The sequence below is a fragment of the Balaenoptera borealis genome, assembly GCF_965194805.1.
Source record: "Balaenoptera borealis genome assembly, chromosome: 18".
NCBI classification, from domain to species: Eukaryota; Metazoa; Chordata; class Mammalia; order Artiodactyla; family Balaenopteridae; genus Balaenoptera; species Balaenoptera borealis.
The window spans coordinates 50,331,298-50,343,921 of NC_138877.1; the positions used below are offsets into that span (position 1 = coordinate 50,331,298).

A 12,624-nucleotide genomic window follows, 5' to 3' on the forward strand; every position below is an offset into this window, starting at 1 on the left:
TTTATTCCCTTTCATTGCCAAGTAGCATTCTATTGTATGGATATACCACATTTGTTTACCCATTAATTAGTTAAAGAGCGGCTGGATTGTTTCCAGTTTGGGGCCATTATGAATAATGCTTCTATGAACATACACAAACATGTCTTTCTGTGGACGTATCTTTCCATTTCTCTCGGGTTGATTCCTAGGAATGGGAATGCTGAGTCATTTGGTAAGTACATGTTTAACTTTAGTAAAACCTGTTTCCTATAAAGTAGCTCTATCATGTTACATTTCCACCAGCAATGTACAATGGTTCCAGTTTCTCCTTATCCTCACCAACCTTTGGAATTATCAGTCTTTATAATTTTAGCCAGTCAAGTGTGTGTATAATGGTACCTCATTGTGGTTTTAATTTGCATTTCCCTAATGACTAACTCTTGCCTATTTTTGCCTATTATTATAATTAGCTTGTCTTCTTATTAAGTTGTATGAGTTCATTTTATATTCTGGCCATAAGTTCTTGAACAGATATCTCTTCTGCAAATATTTTCTCCCAGTCTGTGGCTTGTCTTACTGTGATTTTAATGGTCTCTTTTAAAGAACAGAAGTTTTAAATTTTGTTCAAGTCCATTTTACTATTTTTTAAAAAAATTTTTGTTCCTACTTCTGGTGTTATTAGAAGGCTTTTTTTTTTTTTGGTCGTGCTACGCAGCATGTGGGATATTAGTCTCCCGACCAGGGATCAAACCCGCACCTGCTGCATTGGAAGCTTGGAGTCTTAACCACTGGACCGCCAGGGAAGTCTGTAGAAGGCATGTTTAAAATCCAGTTATATACTTTATTCAAGACACATAAGGATGCAGAAAAGTTGAAAGTAAAAAATATGGGGGAAATGTGGATGGAATATTAACCAAAAAAAGCTAGAATAAATAAATGTTAATATTAAACAAAAAAGAATTCAAGCAAAAAAGCATTATTAGAAAAAAGATAATGATAAATTCAAATCACTAGGTAACTAAAATAATTCTAAACTTACATGCATCTAAATACTATTAAACTGCAAGGAGAAACAGATAAATCCAACACTATACTGAAAGAATTTTAACATTTCTCTCTTAGTAATTTATATTTGGAAACCAAAAATAAATAGACTATATAAGATTTAAACACAATCAACATGTCTTATCTAATGGACATATAGAGGACTCTGTACTCAAAAACTAGAGAATTCACAATATTTAAAAAATCTCACAGAACATTTACAAAAATGGACCGTATACTTAGGCATAAAGCAAGTCTCAACTTTTCAAAGCACTGGATCATGCAGATCATTTTCTCTAATCACAATGTAATCAAGTTAAAAATCAAAATTAAAAAGACAATTAGAAAAGCCTGAAGTGTTTAGTAATAAACATTCCTCTAAATAACTCTTGGGTCACAAAAGAAATTACAGAGAAAATTATAAAACATTTAGAACTAACCAATAACAAAAATACCACATATCAAAATCTATAGACTGTAGCAGAAGCAGTACTTAGAAATGGGTAGAATTTTTTATTGCTGGCTCTGTATTACATGGATTATGTTGTTCTATAGGACACATTATGTTAACACTTATAAATGTGAACAAGGTTGATAAAAGAGGAGACAGAAGAGGTGGTTTCTACTGTGACCTTGAGATTAAATTTAATTATCCTATCTTGATACATTTCAGAAGTTTCTAGGGTCAAGATCTGAGGGCCATTAATAATATCCTCAGATAACCCCTGTTAAAAACAAGACAACAGGGGCTTCCCTCGTGGCGCAGTGTTTGAGAATCTGCCTGCCAATGCAGGGGACACGGGTTCGATCCCTGTACCGGGAAGATCCCACATGCCGCGGAGCAACTGGGCCCGTGAGCCGCGACTACTGAGCCTGCGCGTCTGGAGCCTGTGCTCCGCAACAAGAGAGGCCGCGATAGTGAGAGGCCCGCGCACCGCGATGAAGAGTGGCCCCCGCTTGCCGCAACTAGAGAAAGCCCTCGCACAGAAACGGAGAACCAACACAGCCAAAAATAAATAAATAAATAAATAAATTTTAAAAAAAACTTTATAAACAACAACAAAAAAAAAAACACAAGACAACAAACCCCAAATGGAGTTGTTTATGCTAAGCCCATATCCACCAAATCGAGACTAACTGAATTACAGTTTTGGCTCTTCCAAAAATGGAATCTTGAACCAGCAAATCAGGAATCTCTGATCAGCACTAGTTAGGTAATCTGCCTGACAGACCCCTGCCATCCCCTAAGGAAAGGAACCTTGCTATAACCAATTTGTTGTTTGTTTGTTTGTTTTGCCTAGTGTAACTTCCTTGTTTCCACTCCCTTCTGCCTGTCAACGTCTTTCATTTTGCACAGCTCTTTAGATCCCCTTTCTACCTGCTAGATTGGGTACTGCATGATTCAAATCGATTTGTGCTCAACTAAACTCTTTAAAAAAAAATCTTAATATGACTCAGTCTAACTTGTAACACCCCCAAAGCTTGCTTCGGACCAACAGCAGGTATTGGGGAAGACAGTCTCTCCTGAGGGGGACAACAGCACTCAAGGTGACCTTGGTATTGGCTATTATGCCCACTGAGTTAACTGAAGGCAGGAGAAAATACGGGGGGATATGGGTCTGTAGAGAGAGCTCAAGGGTCCTCTTCACTGACAGCCCTGCACACCATCCACCCCCATCTTACCCCATACAAATAATAGAGGAGAGAGATTGGCTCCCCACATTCTTTTCTAGATGATTCCTTTCAAAAAGCTAGGGCCAGGGCTTCCCTGGTGGTGCAGTGGTTGAGAATCTGCCTGCCAATGCAGGGGACACGGGTTCGAGCCCTGGTCTGGGAAGATCCCACATGCCGCGGAGCAACTGGGCCCGTGAGCCACAACTACTGAGCCTGCGCGTCTGGAGCCTGTGCTCCGCAACAAGAGAGGCCGCAATAGTGAGAGGCCCGCGCACCACGATGAAGAGTGGCCCCCACTTGCCACAACTAGAGAAAGCCCTCACACAGAAACGAAGACCCAACACAGCCAAAAATTAATTAATTAATTAATTAATTAATTAATTAAAAAAAAAAAAAAGCTAGGGCCACAGTGCTGGTGGAGACTTTGGATGGAATGAGAGAGTTAAAGCTGAGCTAGCGTCTCTTCCTTCCATGAGGCTGGGGAGCAAGGACAGCTTGTGAGCTATTCTATCCTGAGAAAGCCCAAGATGGGACTCAGGCAGCTCTGATCTGATGTCTAGGCATTGTGGCAAATGCTTGTTTCTTCCTTTCCTTTTCCTTGGGTACAGCAATGAAGGATGCAGCTCAGCCCACTGTTAGTGTGATAGGCCCTGTGTGTAGGCAAATGAGTCCTCCACACGGATCAGGCCAGCCGGCCAGGGAGAAAATCCACCATGAGACTGAGACAAAGGCTCTAGCTCACAGAGAGAGGTTTATTCCAGCTCCCTCTCTGTATTTCTGCATCCTCAGCACATACCCATGACCTTGAGCCAAAGTGCCTCAGTCCCCAGGCACACCTTTGCCCACTCTGGGGACCCCTGGTGCTCTAGTATATATTTGGGGGATCCCCAAGACCATGCACATATTCGGGTGCATGCCAAAAGAACTCACGGGGCTCTGAATATAGCTGTGCTCATGGTTAAGATTTACTATAGTGAAAGGATACAGGATCCACAAGAGAATAAGACACAGGCAGAGTCTGTGAAACCCCTGCATAGGCTTTCAACGCTCTCTCCCTCCAGTGAGGAGGCGGGTGAATGAGCTCCTTTCTCCAGCAGAGGAAAAGTTCAGTAAAATGTGTTCAATGTTTCTGCCCTGGGAAGAGACTTACCACCCAAGGTTTTTATAAGCAGCTGGTCATGAAGGCACCCTCTGCCCAGCAACAATGATAATTCCAAACTTCAAGAAGGAAAGCAGGTGTTCAGCATAATTCACATTGTTTGCACCGTCTAGGCAAAGCGGATCATTTTTATCAGTTAGGGAGTGGGTCAAGTGCCAAGTTCCCAGATGCCAGCCAAGCACCAACCCTGCAAAGAGGTCCTAATTAAGATAGTAGCCTCCAGCCTGCTATGTTCTCTCTTTTCTGCATATCTTGTCCCATCCTGAAATGCCTTCCATTCCTGTTCGTGTGGCTTTGTAGGGTAGAATAATGATACAGGAAAACTGGACATTGCCTCCACTTTAAGAACTGTCTCTGCCCTGTAGCACTTGAGCTCTATAAACGGTGTGTTTTATCATTGCATTAACTAAAACCGATATCTCCAGTAGGCTTAGAGCTGCCACAGACCAAAGAGCTGTAATCATTTTAACCCAGGCATTTAAAATGAGAATGTGAGTTTAAAGGGAATTTTTATATGTTATATTTTATAACGACTTTACTTTGAAGTCCTATCTAAAAAATATCTCAGACAGGTAAGTCCCGTACAAAAACTGGGACTGCCTTAAGGTCTGTGATAGTTTATGTAGGGGAACCTCTTTGGGGATGTGAAGTAAATGGTGGGTGTCCATTCAATTCAACAAATGTGTATTGAAGGCTTAATATGTTCTTGGTGCAGGTGATTAGAGCAGTGAACAAAATAGGCAAAAACCCCTTACAACCGTGAGCTTACAACCTAGGGTGAGTACAGAGACAAGCAACAGGACAAAGAAAGTGCTCTGTACCTCTTCTGGGCCAGCTGTGCTTCCTTCATTCCTCCCCTGGTGGGAATGTGAGTTTCTGGAGCCTGAGTTGGGTTCAGGGACCGGGGAGCCCAATGCATGTGAATGAATAGCCCCAGTTCTTACTGGAAGAATATAATCTGTGACAACAAAGGACTTGTGAAACTGTAGGGGTGTATCTTCCTTGTCAATTCTGGCAGGACTTCCCTGCAAAGAGCAAAGCTACAGGGAACTGAAGGCAGGAGGAAACATCACGACCAGATGCACTGTTTTCCTTCCAGGAGAGGTGCACACGTGTGTGCGGGCACCCACCATGGTGTGTGGTCTCTTCCCACCACTGAAATCTATCTGCAGCACTGCAGTTTTTATTATGCACTAGTGAAATTGCTCTATTATTCCTCTCTTCTCCTACCCTACATTTAAAAAAATAGCTTAGTGATAGTTCACAGAAAGTGATCATTCCAAAGGCATCCAAAGCAGGTGTTTCAGAAGCCACTACTCTGGCTCCTGATGAAACCCTGCCCAGCAGTTGACAGCTGCACAGCACATTATAAGAATGTATGATGCTTCAAGTGTCATGGCTTTACCTGAATCATACAGAACAGAATAAACACCTTCACAGAAATAATGAAAATTTGTCTAGTCGCCAAGTTCAGTTGCTAATGCAGATATCTACACTCAGATATCGTTGTCCCATTTAAAAAATTCTCCCTGCTTTTTGTTGGAGTTAATTCTAAAAACAAGTCAACCCACTCCAGCTACGGCTGGTGCCCATATAGAAGCCAACCTGGAGGTTCAGTAAAAAGCCTTTGCAATGGCCCAATGCCCATCTGTTTAAAACATGGCATGAAAGTATTGCTTCCGACTTTAACAAATGAAAAATAAAAATGACAAGGTGCTTGTCTAGAAACCATGGATATTTGGATAATTCAATGACAGTTATTTCATCATTGAGTCATGATCCCATTGAAAGTACCTATCACCAAGTGGTAAAATGTGTAATTCAATTGGTTGGAGCTCAACTATTTTTACTTGAACAATTTCTTCCAAAGACTGTGAAGTATCACTTTTCAAATACATTATAAAGCACTCCCCACATCATTTTCCCCATTCCATCACGATTTTCACGCGAGGGGCCATGCCATGAAGGCGCATGTCTGCGCCATCTCGTTGGTAGTATCTTGGCAGGATTCCCTCACATCCCCATAGCTGTGTTTGCATCTAGGCTTCTGGGTGGCAGTGGCTGGGTTTGCATCAGCAAAGCTATCAGAAGAGGAGATCTAACTGAGGGGGAGAAAATGTTTCTTAGGCACCTGACAGCATGACTGTGAAGAGAGTTAAAATTATCAGCTCACACCAGCCTCTCAAACACTACAATATTTGGAACAAAAGCTCACAAGCACTGTGTACATAAGAAATCTGTTCCAACGTGAGGCTTCATTGAAATACCCAGTTAGTAAGAGAAAGGAAGGCTATATGGACTAGGGTCAAGAGGAAAGAATTCAAGTAAGCACAATTGGATCCATGTAGCTGAATGATATCGTACAAGAGAATTGCTACACTGAAACTGTTTCCTTACAGACTAAGCCAGAGTATTTCGTAAGAATACATCTTCTCGATGGTTCAGTGCCACTTGGTCTTATCACTTTAAACCACAGCCCCTTGCCATGGCGGCCCCGACCTTAAGGCCAATCACCAAATACTGCAGCCCCATCATGAAAGATACTTTGTTAAGCTATCAGAAAAGCAGTCACATTTATATTCATCTGGAAGAAGGGAAACAGGAGAGTGCTTACCTGACGGGAAGCTTTTCATCCTTTTCTTCTCCATCCACAATATTATCCTGACCCACTGTGACTTCACAAGCAGGAAGGTTTCAGCTGCCAGCACAGGGAAAGGCAGCACCAGCTCATGGGCTTCTTAGCGCAGTGGAAGGATTGAAATGTCCTTTACAGAACTGTTGACAATGCAGTTCTGGGCCACCCCGAAACCACCTGCAAAGACAGGGGGCCTGGGATTATTTGAGGCAGAACCTATGATCAATTAAATTTTAAGCAAAGAATTAAGGCATATAAGAGCAATAACACATGTGAATCAACGGCAAAAGAGCATTTCTTTAAAGTCTTCTGGAGTTGGTAATGACTTTGATTAATTCATTAACTTAGTTTTTTAAAAATATTTATTTATGTATTTATTTGGCTGCACCGGGTCTCAGTTGCGGCATGAGGGATCTTCATTGCGGCATGCGAACTCTTAGTTGTGGCATGCGGGATCTAGTTCCCTGACAAGGGATCGAAGCCGGGCCCCCTGCATTGGGAGCCCAGAGTCTTAGCCGCTGGACCACCAGGGGGGGCCCCGGGGGCCCCTCATTAACTTGGTTTTAAAGTCAGGATAGCAATCTATATTTGTCAAAGTGGCTCAGAGATGTTTTTGTAAAAGTTGGTGCAAAATGCTAGAACACAGACCTAATCATTACGGTTTCAGTGTAGCCCTTGTAGCAAGTGGACTTTATAGACAGACATAAAGGGTTTATATTAACCTAATAATAATAAAAATAATAAACATTTTGCATCAACAGTATGAAATTCTGAATCGCAAGCTGGAATACCCATCATGATGCTAAGTTTTGCTAAATATTTCAAGTTTGGTACAAAGTAGAACTATATATATTTTTAAAGCATTTGAGATAATTTCATTTCTCCTAAAAACAAAAACCTCATTTTATGTGCTAGAATAAAAGTTTTTTTTAAATAGCAATAATTTTTTTTATTGATTTACAAGTAATACTGTCTTAGATGTGAACACACTAATTTTAGCATCAGACCCACCAGGCAATAATCTTTATAAAGTTGTCGTAGGGCAAACCTATTTGCAATGGAAGAAAAGAGTAAATTGTTAAAACACCAGCAACTCAAATACAATAATTTCCCTCACCCCCCCCTGGGGTTTTGTAAATAGATATTTAAATATGTTTATACATAATAAACTTGGTGTACACATAATGTGTAGCAAGTCTCCAAAGATGGCGTCCCAGTATCCATGCCTCCCAATGTTCAAGCCCTTTTATAGTCTCCCCTCCTTGAATCTGGTCTCACTTTTAATCAATAGAATGTAGCAGAAATGATGCTGAGGAACTCCTGTGGTTAGATAGTAAGAGGAAAGCCTGGTTCTCTTGGAATGTTTGTTCTGAGCGATGCCAGCTCTCACGTGAGCAACTTAAGCACCTGAGGTCTATGGGTTATAAGGAAGTCCAAGACTGCCACGTGGCCGCACACCAGCCAATCCCAGCTCAGGCACCAGACGTGGGAGTGAAGACACCATTGTGGTGTTTTGCAGCCCCAGCTACTACCCGACTGCAACTGCGTGAGAGATCTTAAGCAAACCCAGCTAAGCCCAGTCAACCTACAGAAACAGGAAAGATGATAAATTACTGTTTAAGCCACTAAATTTTGGTGCTGTTTTTTCCACAGCAATAGATATCTGGTATACTGTATATGCAAAGGAGCAGTAAATAACCAATTTAGATAGATAAGTATCCACATATTAGGGTTAGGAGCAACACACTCTTAATCTAAAATAGTGACTCCCAGCTCTCACTGTGGGACATCTCCAAATTGCCTCCCAAAATATCAAGAATACTGTGAACGTTTAAAATAATCTTAAAACTGATTTTAGCAGTTGAGTTTGAAAAAGAAATATATAACATATAGCTCCTTATGAGGGGGACTCAATGAAAAGAAATCAAAAATATCTAAGACAGTTATAGTTGTAAATCAATCTTTTATTTTAAAAGATGGAGTCACCTATTTATAAATGATTCCTGCACAGAAAAGGTCCAGAAACAGTCCTCCACTGTGATTCCCAGAGCCCAAATGTGGGCCGCACTCCACGTGTCACCTGTCACCTAGGAGCTGAATCAGAATCGCAGTGTACCAAGATCTCCAGGTGATTCGTATACTCATTAGGTCTAGATTGGTGGCTCCCAAACTTGCTTGCATATAAAAATCATCTGGGAGTCTTAATTCCAAAATCCAGGCCCTAAGGCCACAGGCCTTGATGGTTTTGAAGCCCACCAGGTGAGTTCAGGTACAGCCACGCCTGAGAACCACTGGCCACTCTAGGTAGAGCACTGGTTCTCAAACTCGGCTGCACAGTAGAATCACCTGGGGAACATCAAAAACCACTAATGTCTGTTTCTACCCTCAGAGTCCTATGTAACTGGTCTCAGGTGTTACCTGGGCATTGGGAGGTTTTAAAGACTCTCCAAGTGTTTCTCATGTGCTGCAGACCCAGAGCCTGGAACAGAGGTTCAAAATGGTAGCTGAGCCTGCACCACTCTTTCAGGAAGACGGTTTGGAAGTCAGGGAGCATTAATAAAAATGAACAGTTGGCCTCACAGTTTTCAGCTCACTCACCAGGTATCCTGACTGCAGCAAGCCTGCTAAAGTTCAGGTCTGCCAAGTCTTGTGCATCCCCATAGGCCCTCCTGGCACTTTCCTCCAGCATATTTCTCTTCTCTTCTGTTGGGCTCTCTTTCAAGTGATTAATAATGTGCATCTGCTCAACATTAGGAGCAAATATCTTCACCTTCAAAAATAGAAATAAAAACAAATGATGTCATTACCTCTATGAAAACAATCAAGCAAATCAATCTCAGATCCTAAACCAGAGGGGAAAGTCAGAAAACTACTAAGTAATTCTGTGTGTCTTCATGGCCAACACCAACTGCAAATATTACAGGTCAACTGCAAGGGAGAAATTGAGGGGATTTCTAGAGGAAAAAAAAATAGAGCTATAAATTAGCTTCCAGAAAGGAAGCGGAACAGAAAGAGGTTGGTTGCCTGTATTGTGTGTGAGTGTGTGTGTGTGTATTTAAAGCATATATATATGCTTTTTAAACAGATGGATGAAAGGATCCAATTCCACAGACAGGAACATATAGGGCTCCAAAACATGGGAGAATTGATTAAATCAGCCCTTGAAATCTTTCCAAAGCAGTGATTCTAAACCCTGGCTGCATATTAGAATCCCCTGGGGTGTTTGAGGCCCAAATAGACCATTTACGTGGGAATCTTTGGGAGTAAAGCACTAGCCTGGGCAATGGTATGTCTTAAAACCTCCCCAGGTGATTCCATCATTTGCCAGGTTGGCAATCCACGATCTAAAGCAAATGAGATACAAACTCACAACCTCAGGGCTCTGAGTTAAAACCCCAGGGCTTTTAATACCAAGAGCCCAAAGCAGATTTGGAAGCTCTCACTTGCCCCACTTCTATGCATCTAACCCCACCAAATTCTGGATTAACACCCACCCCCGCCTGCCATCAGAAACGCTTATATGGGGAGGGAATCACTGCAGTTCCCTTGCCCCCAACCCTTAAATCCTGCAGGGGCACTGATGTGGGGAGACATGAGAATTTGGAGGCTCAGGGCAGGCACCTGTATACTGGGGGACAGCCTTTGAGTCATAACTTCTTCACTGCCTTCTTCTCTACTCTTAAGCTTGAGGTCCAGTTCCTCTGGAGGTGGACCGGGCTGGTCTGAGTCAAATGTCCCCTGACTCTGAGAAGGCATCATTAGGGCTAGAAAGCATAAGGTCATGAGTCTCAGCCTTCTGTTACTAAACTTTCTATTTGATTAAAATATATGTTAATATTCTAAACATGCTCTCTGCTCCATAGTTTTGCTTTTACAAAATTGAGTAATATCTCCTATCTTTGATATATGTGAGAGAGATTCTAAACACATACATGTCCTATTATTCGTGAAAAGACTTAGAACATTCTGAAGGGAAAGAAAGACAGATGCAAACAAACATGAACTGGTTTTTAAACCAATAATTCTGGAAACAGATTGGCCTGCAGTTGCTTCATGGAATTAATTGGATACACCAGCCCAAGGTAGAGGTGAAGGTCAAACATACTTCCACCACTAGGGTGTCCCTTGGACCCTTTAACAAAGTGTTGCATCGTAATCAAGAGTAAACAAGTCCCCAAAACCAAACAACCCAATCCAAAAATGGGAAGAAGACCTAAGTAGACATTTCTCCAAAGCAGACATACAGATGGCCAAATGGCACATGGAAAGGTGTTCGACATCACTAATTATTAGAGAAATGCAAATCAAAACTACAGTGAGGTACCACCTCACACCAGTCAGAATGGCCATCATTAAAAAGTCTACAGAGAAAGCTTCAAGATGGTGGAGGAGTAAGACGTGGAGACCACCTTCCTCCCCACAAATACATCAAAAATACATCTACATGTGGAACAGCTCCTACAGAACCCCTACTGAACGCTGGCAGAAGACCTCACACTTCGCAAAAGGCAAGAAACTCCCCATGTACCTGGGTAGGGCAAAAGAAAAAAGGAAAAACAGAGACAAAAGAATAGGGACGGGACTTGCACCAGTGGGAGGGAGCTATGAAGGAGGAAAAGCTTCCACACACTAGGAAGCCCCTTCACTGGTGGAGATGGGGGGTGGTGGGGGGAAAGCTTTGGAGCCATGGAGGAGAGCGCAGCAACAGGGGTGCAGAGGGCAAAGCGGAGAGATTGCCACACAGAGGATCGGTGCTGACCAGCACTCACCAGCCCGAGAGGCTTCTATGCTCACCCGCCGGGGCGGGCTGGGGCTGGGAGCTGAGGCTCGGGCTTCAGAGGTCAGATCCCAGGGAGAGGACTGGGGTTGGTGGCGTGAACAAAGCCTGAAGGGGGCGAGTGCACCACAGCTAGCCGGAAGGGAGTCCGGGAAAAAGTCTGGAGCCCCCTAAGAGGCAAGAGACCATTGTTTTGGGGTGTGCAAGGGGAGGGGATTCAGAGCACCACCTAAACGAGCTCCAGAGACGGACGTGAGCCATGGCTATCAGCGCGGACACCAGAGACGGGCATGAGATGCTAAGGCTGCTACTGCAGCCACCAAGAAGCCTGTGTGCAAGCACAGGTCACTATCCACACTGCCCCTCCCAGGAGTCTGTGCAACCCGCCACTGCCAGGGTCCCATGATCCAGGGACAACTTCCCCAGGAGAACACACGGCGCACCTCAGGCTGGTGCAACATCACGCCGGCCTCTGCAGCTACAGGCTCGCCCCGCATTCTTACCCCTCCCTCCCCCCGGCCGGAGTGAGCCAGAGCCCCTGAATCAGCTGCTACTTTAACCCCGTCCTGTCTGCGTGAAAATGAGACGCGCTCAGGCAACCTACAGGCAGATGCAGGGTCAAATCCGAAGCTGAACCCCAGGAGCTGTGCGAACAAAGAAGAGAAAGGGAAATCTCTCCCAGCAGCCTCAGGAGCAGCGGATTAAATCTCCACAATCAAACTGATGTACCTGCATCTGTGGAATACCTGAATAGACAACAAATCATCCCAAATTGAGGAGGTGGACTTTGGGAGCAACTGTAGACTTGAGGTTTGCTTTCTGCATCTAATTTTTTTCTGGTTTTATGTTTATCTTAGTTTAGTATTTAGAGCTTATTATCATTGGTAAATTTGTTTATTGATTTGGTTGCTCTCTTCCTTTTTTTTTATACATATATATTTTTTTCTTTTTCTCCTTTTGTGAGTATGTATGTGTATGCTTCCTTGTGTAATTTTGTCTGTATAGCTTTGCTTTTACTATTTGTCCTAGGGTTCTGTCTGTCTGTGTTTTTTTTGTTTGTTTGTTTTTAGTATAGTTCTTAGCACTTTTTATCATTGGTGGATTCGTTTTAGTTTGGTTGCTGTCTCTTTCTTTTATTTTTTATTACTTTCTTATTGTTAATAATATTTATTTTATTTTTTAACTTAATAACTTTATCTTACTTATTTTATTCTTTCTTTCTTTCTCTCTTCCTTCCTTCCTTCCTTCCTTCCTTCCTTCCTTCCTTCCTTTCTTTTCTTTCTTTCTTTCTTTCTTTCTCTTTTTCTTTCTTTCTTTCTTTCTTTCTTTCTTTCTTTCTTTCTTTCTTTCTTTCTT

The 12,624-nt window shown here is 42.6% G+C and overlaps 1 protein-coding gene across 1 annotated transcript in view; it reads right to left on the reverse strand.

The window, feature by feature from the left end:
• LOC309615922 (uncharacterized protein) overlaps positions 1–11,251 on the reverse strand; it is a gene marked incomplete at its 5' end in the record, with an annotated part of 457,881 nt that extends 446,630 nt beyond the window's left edge. The window contains 2 exons of the mRNA XM_082366012.1: positions 6,471–6,668; positions 9,090–11,251. Of these exons, the coding sequence (XP_082222138.1) occupies positions 6,471–6,504 (34 nt within the window). The remainder of the gene's footprint in view (positions 1–6,470; positions 6,669–9,089) is intronic.
• Between the last annotated feature and the right edge of the window lie 1,373 nt (positions 11,252–12,624).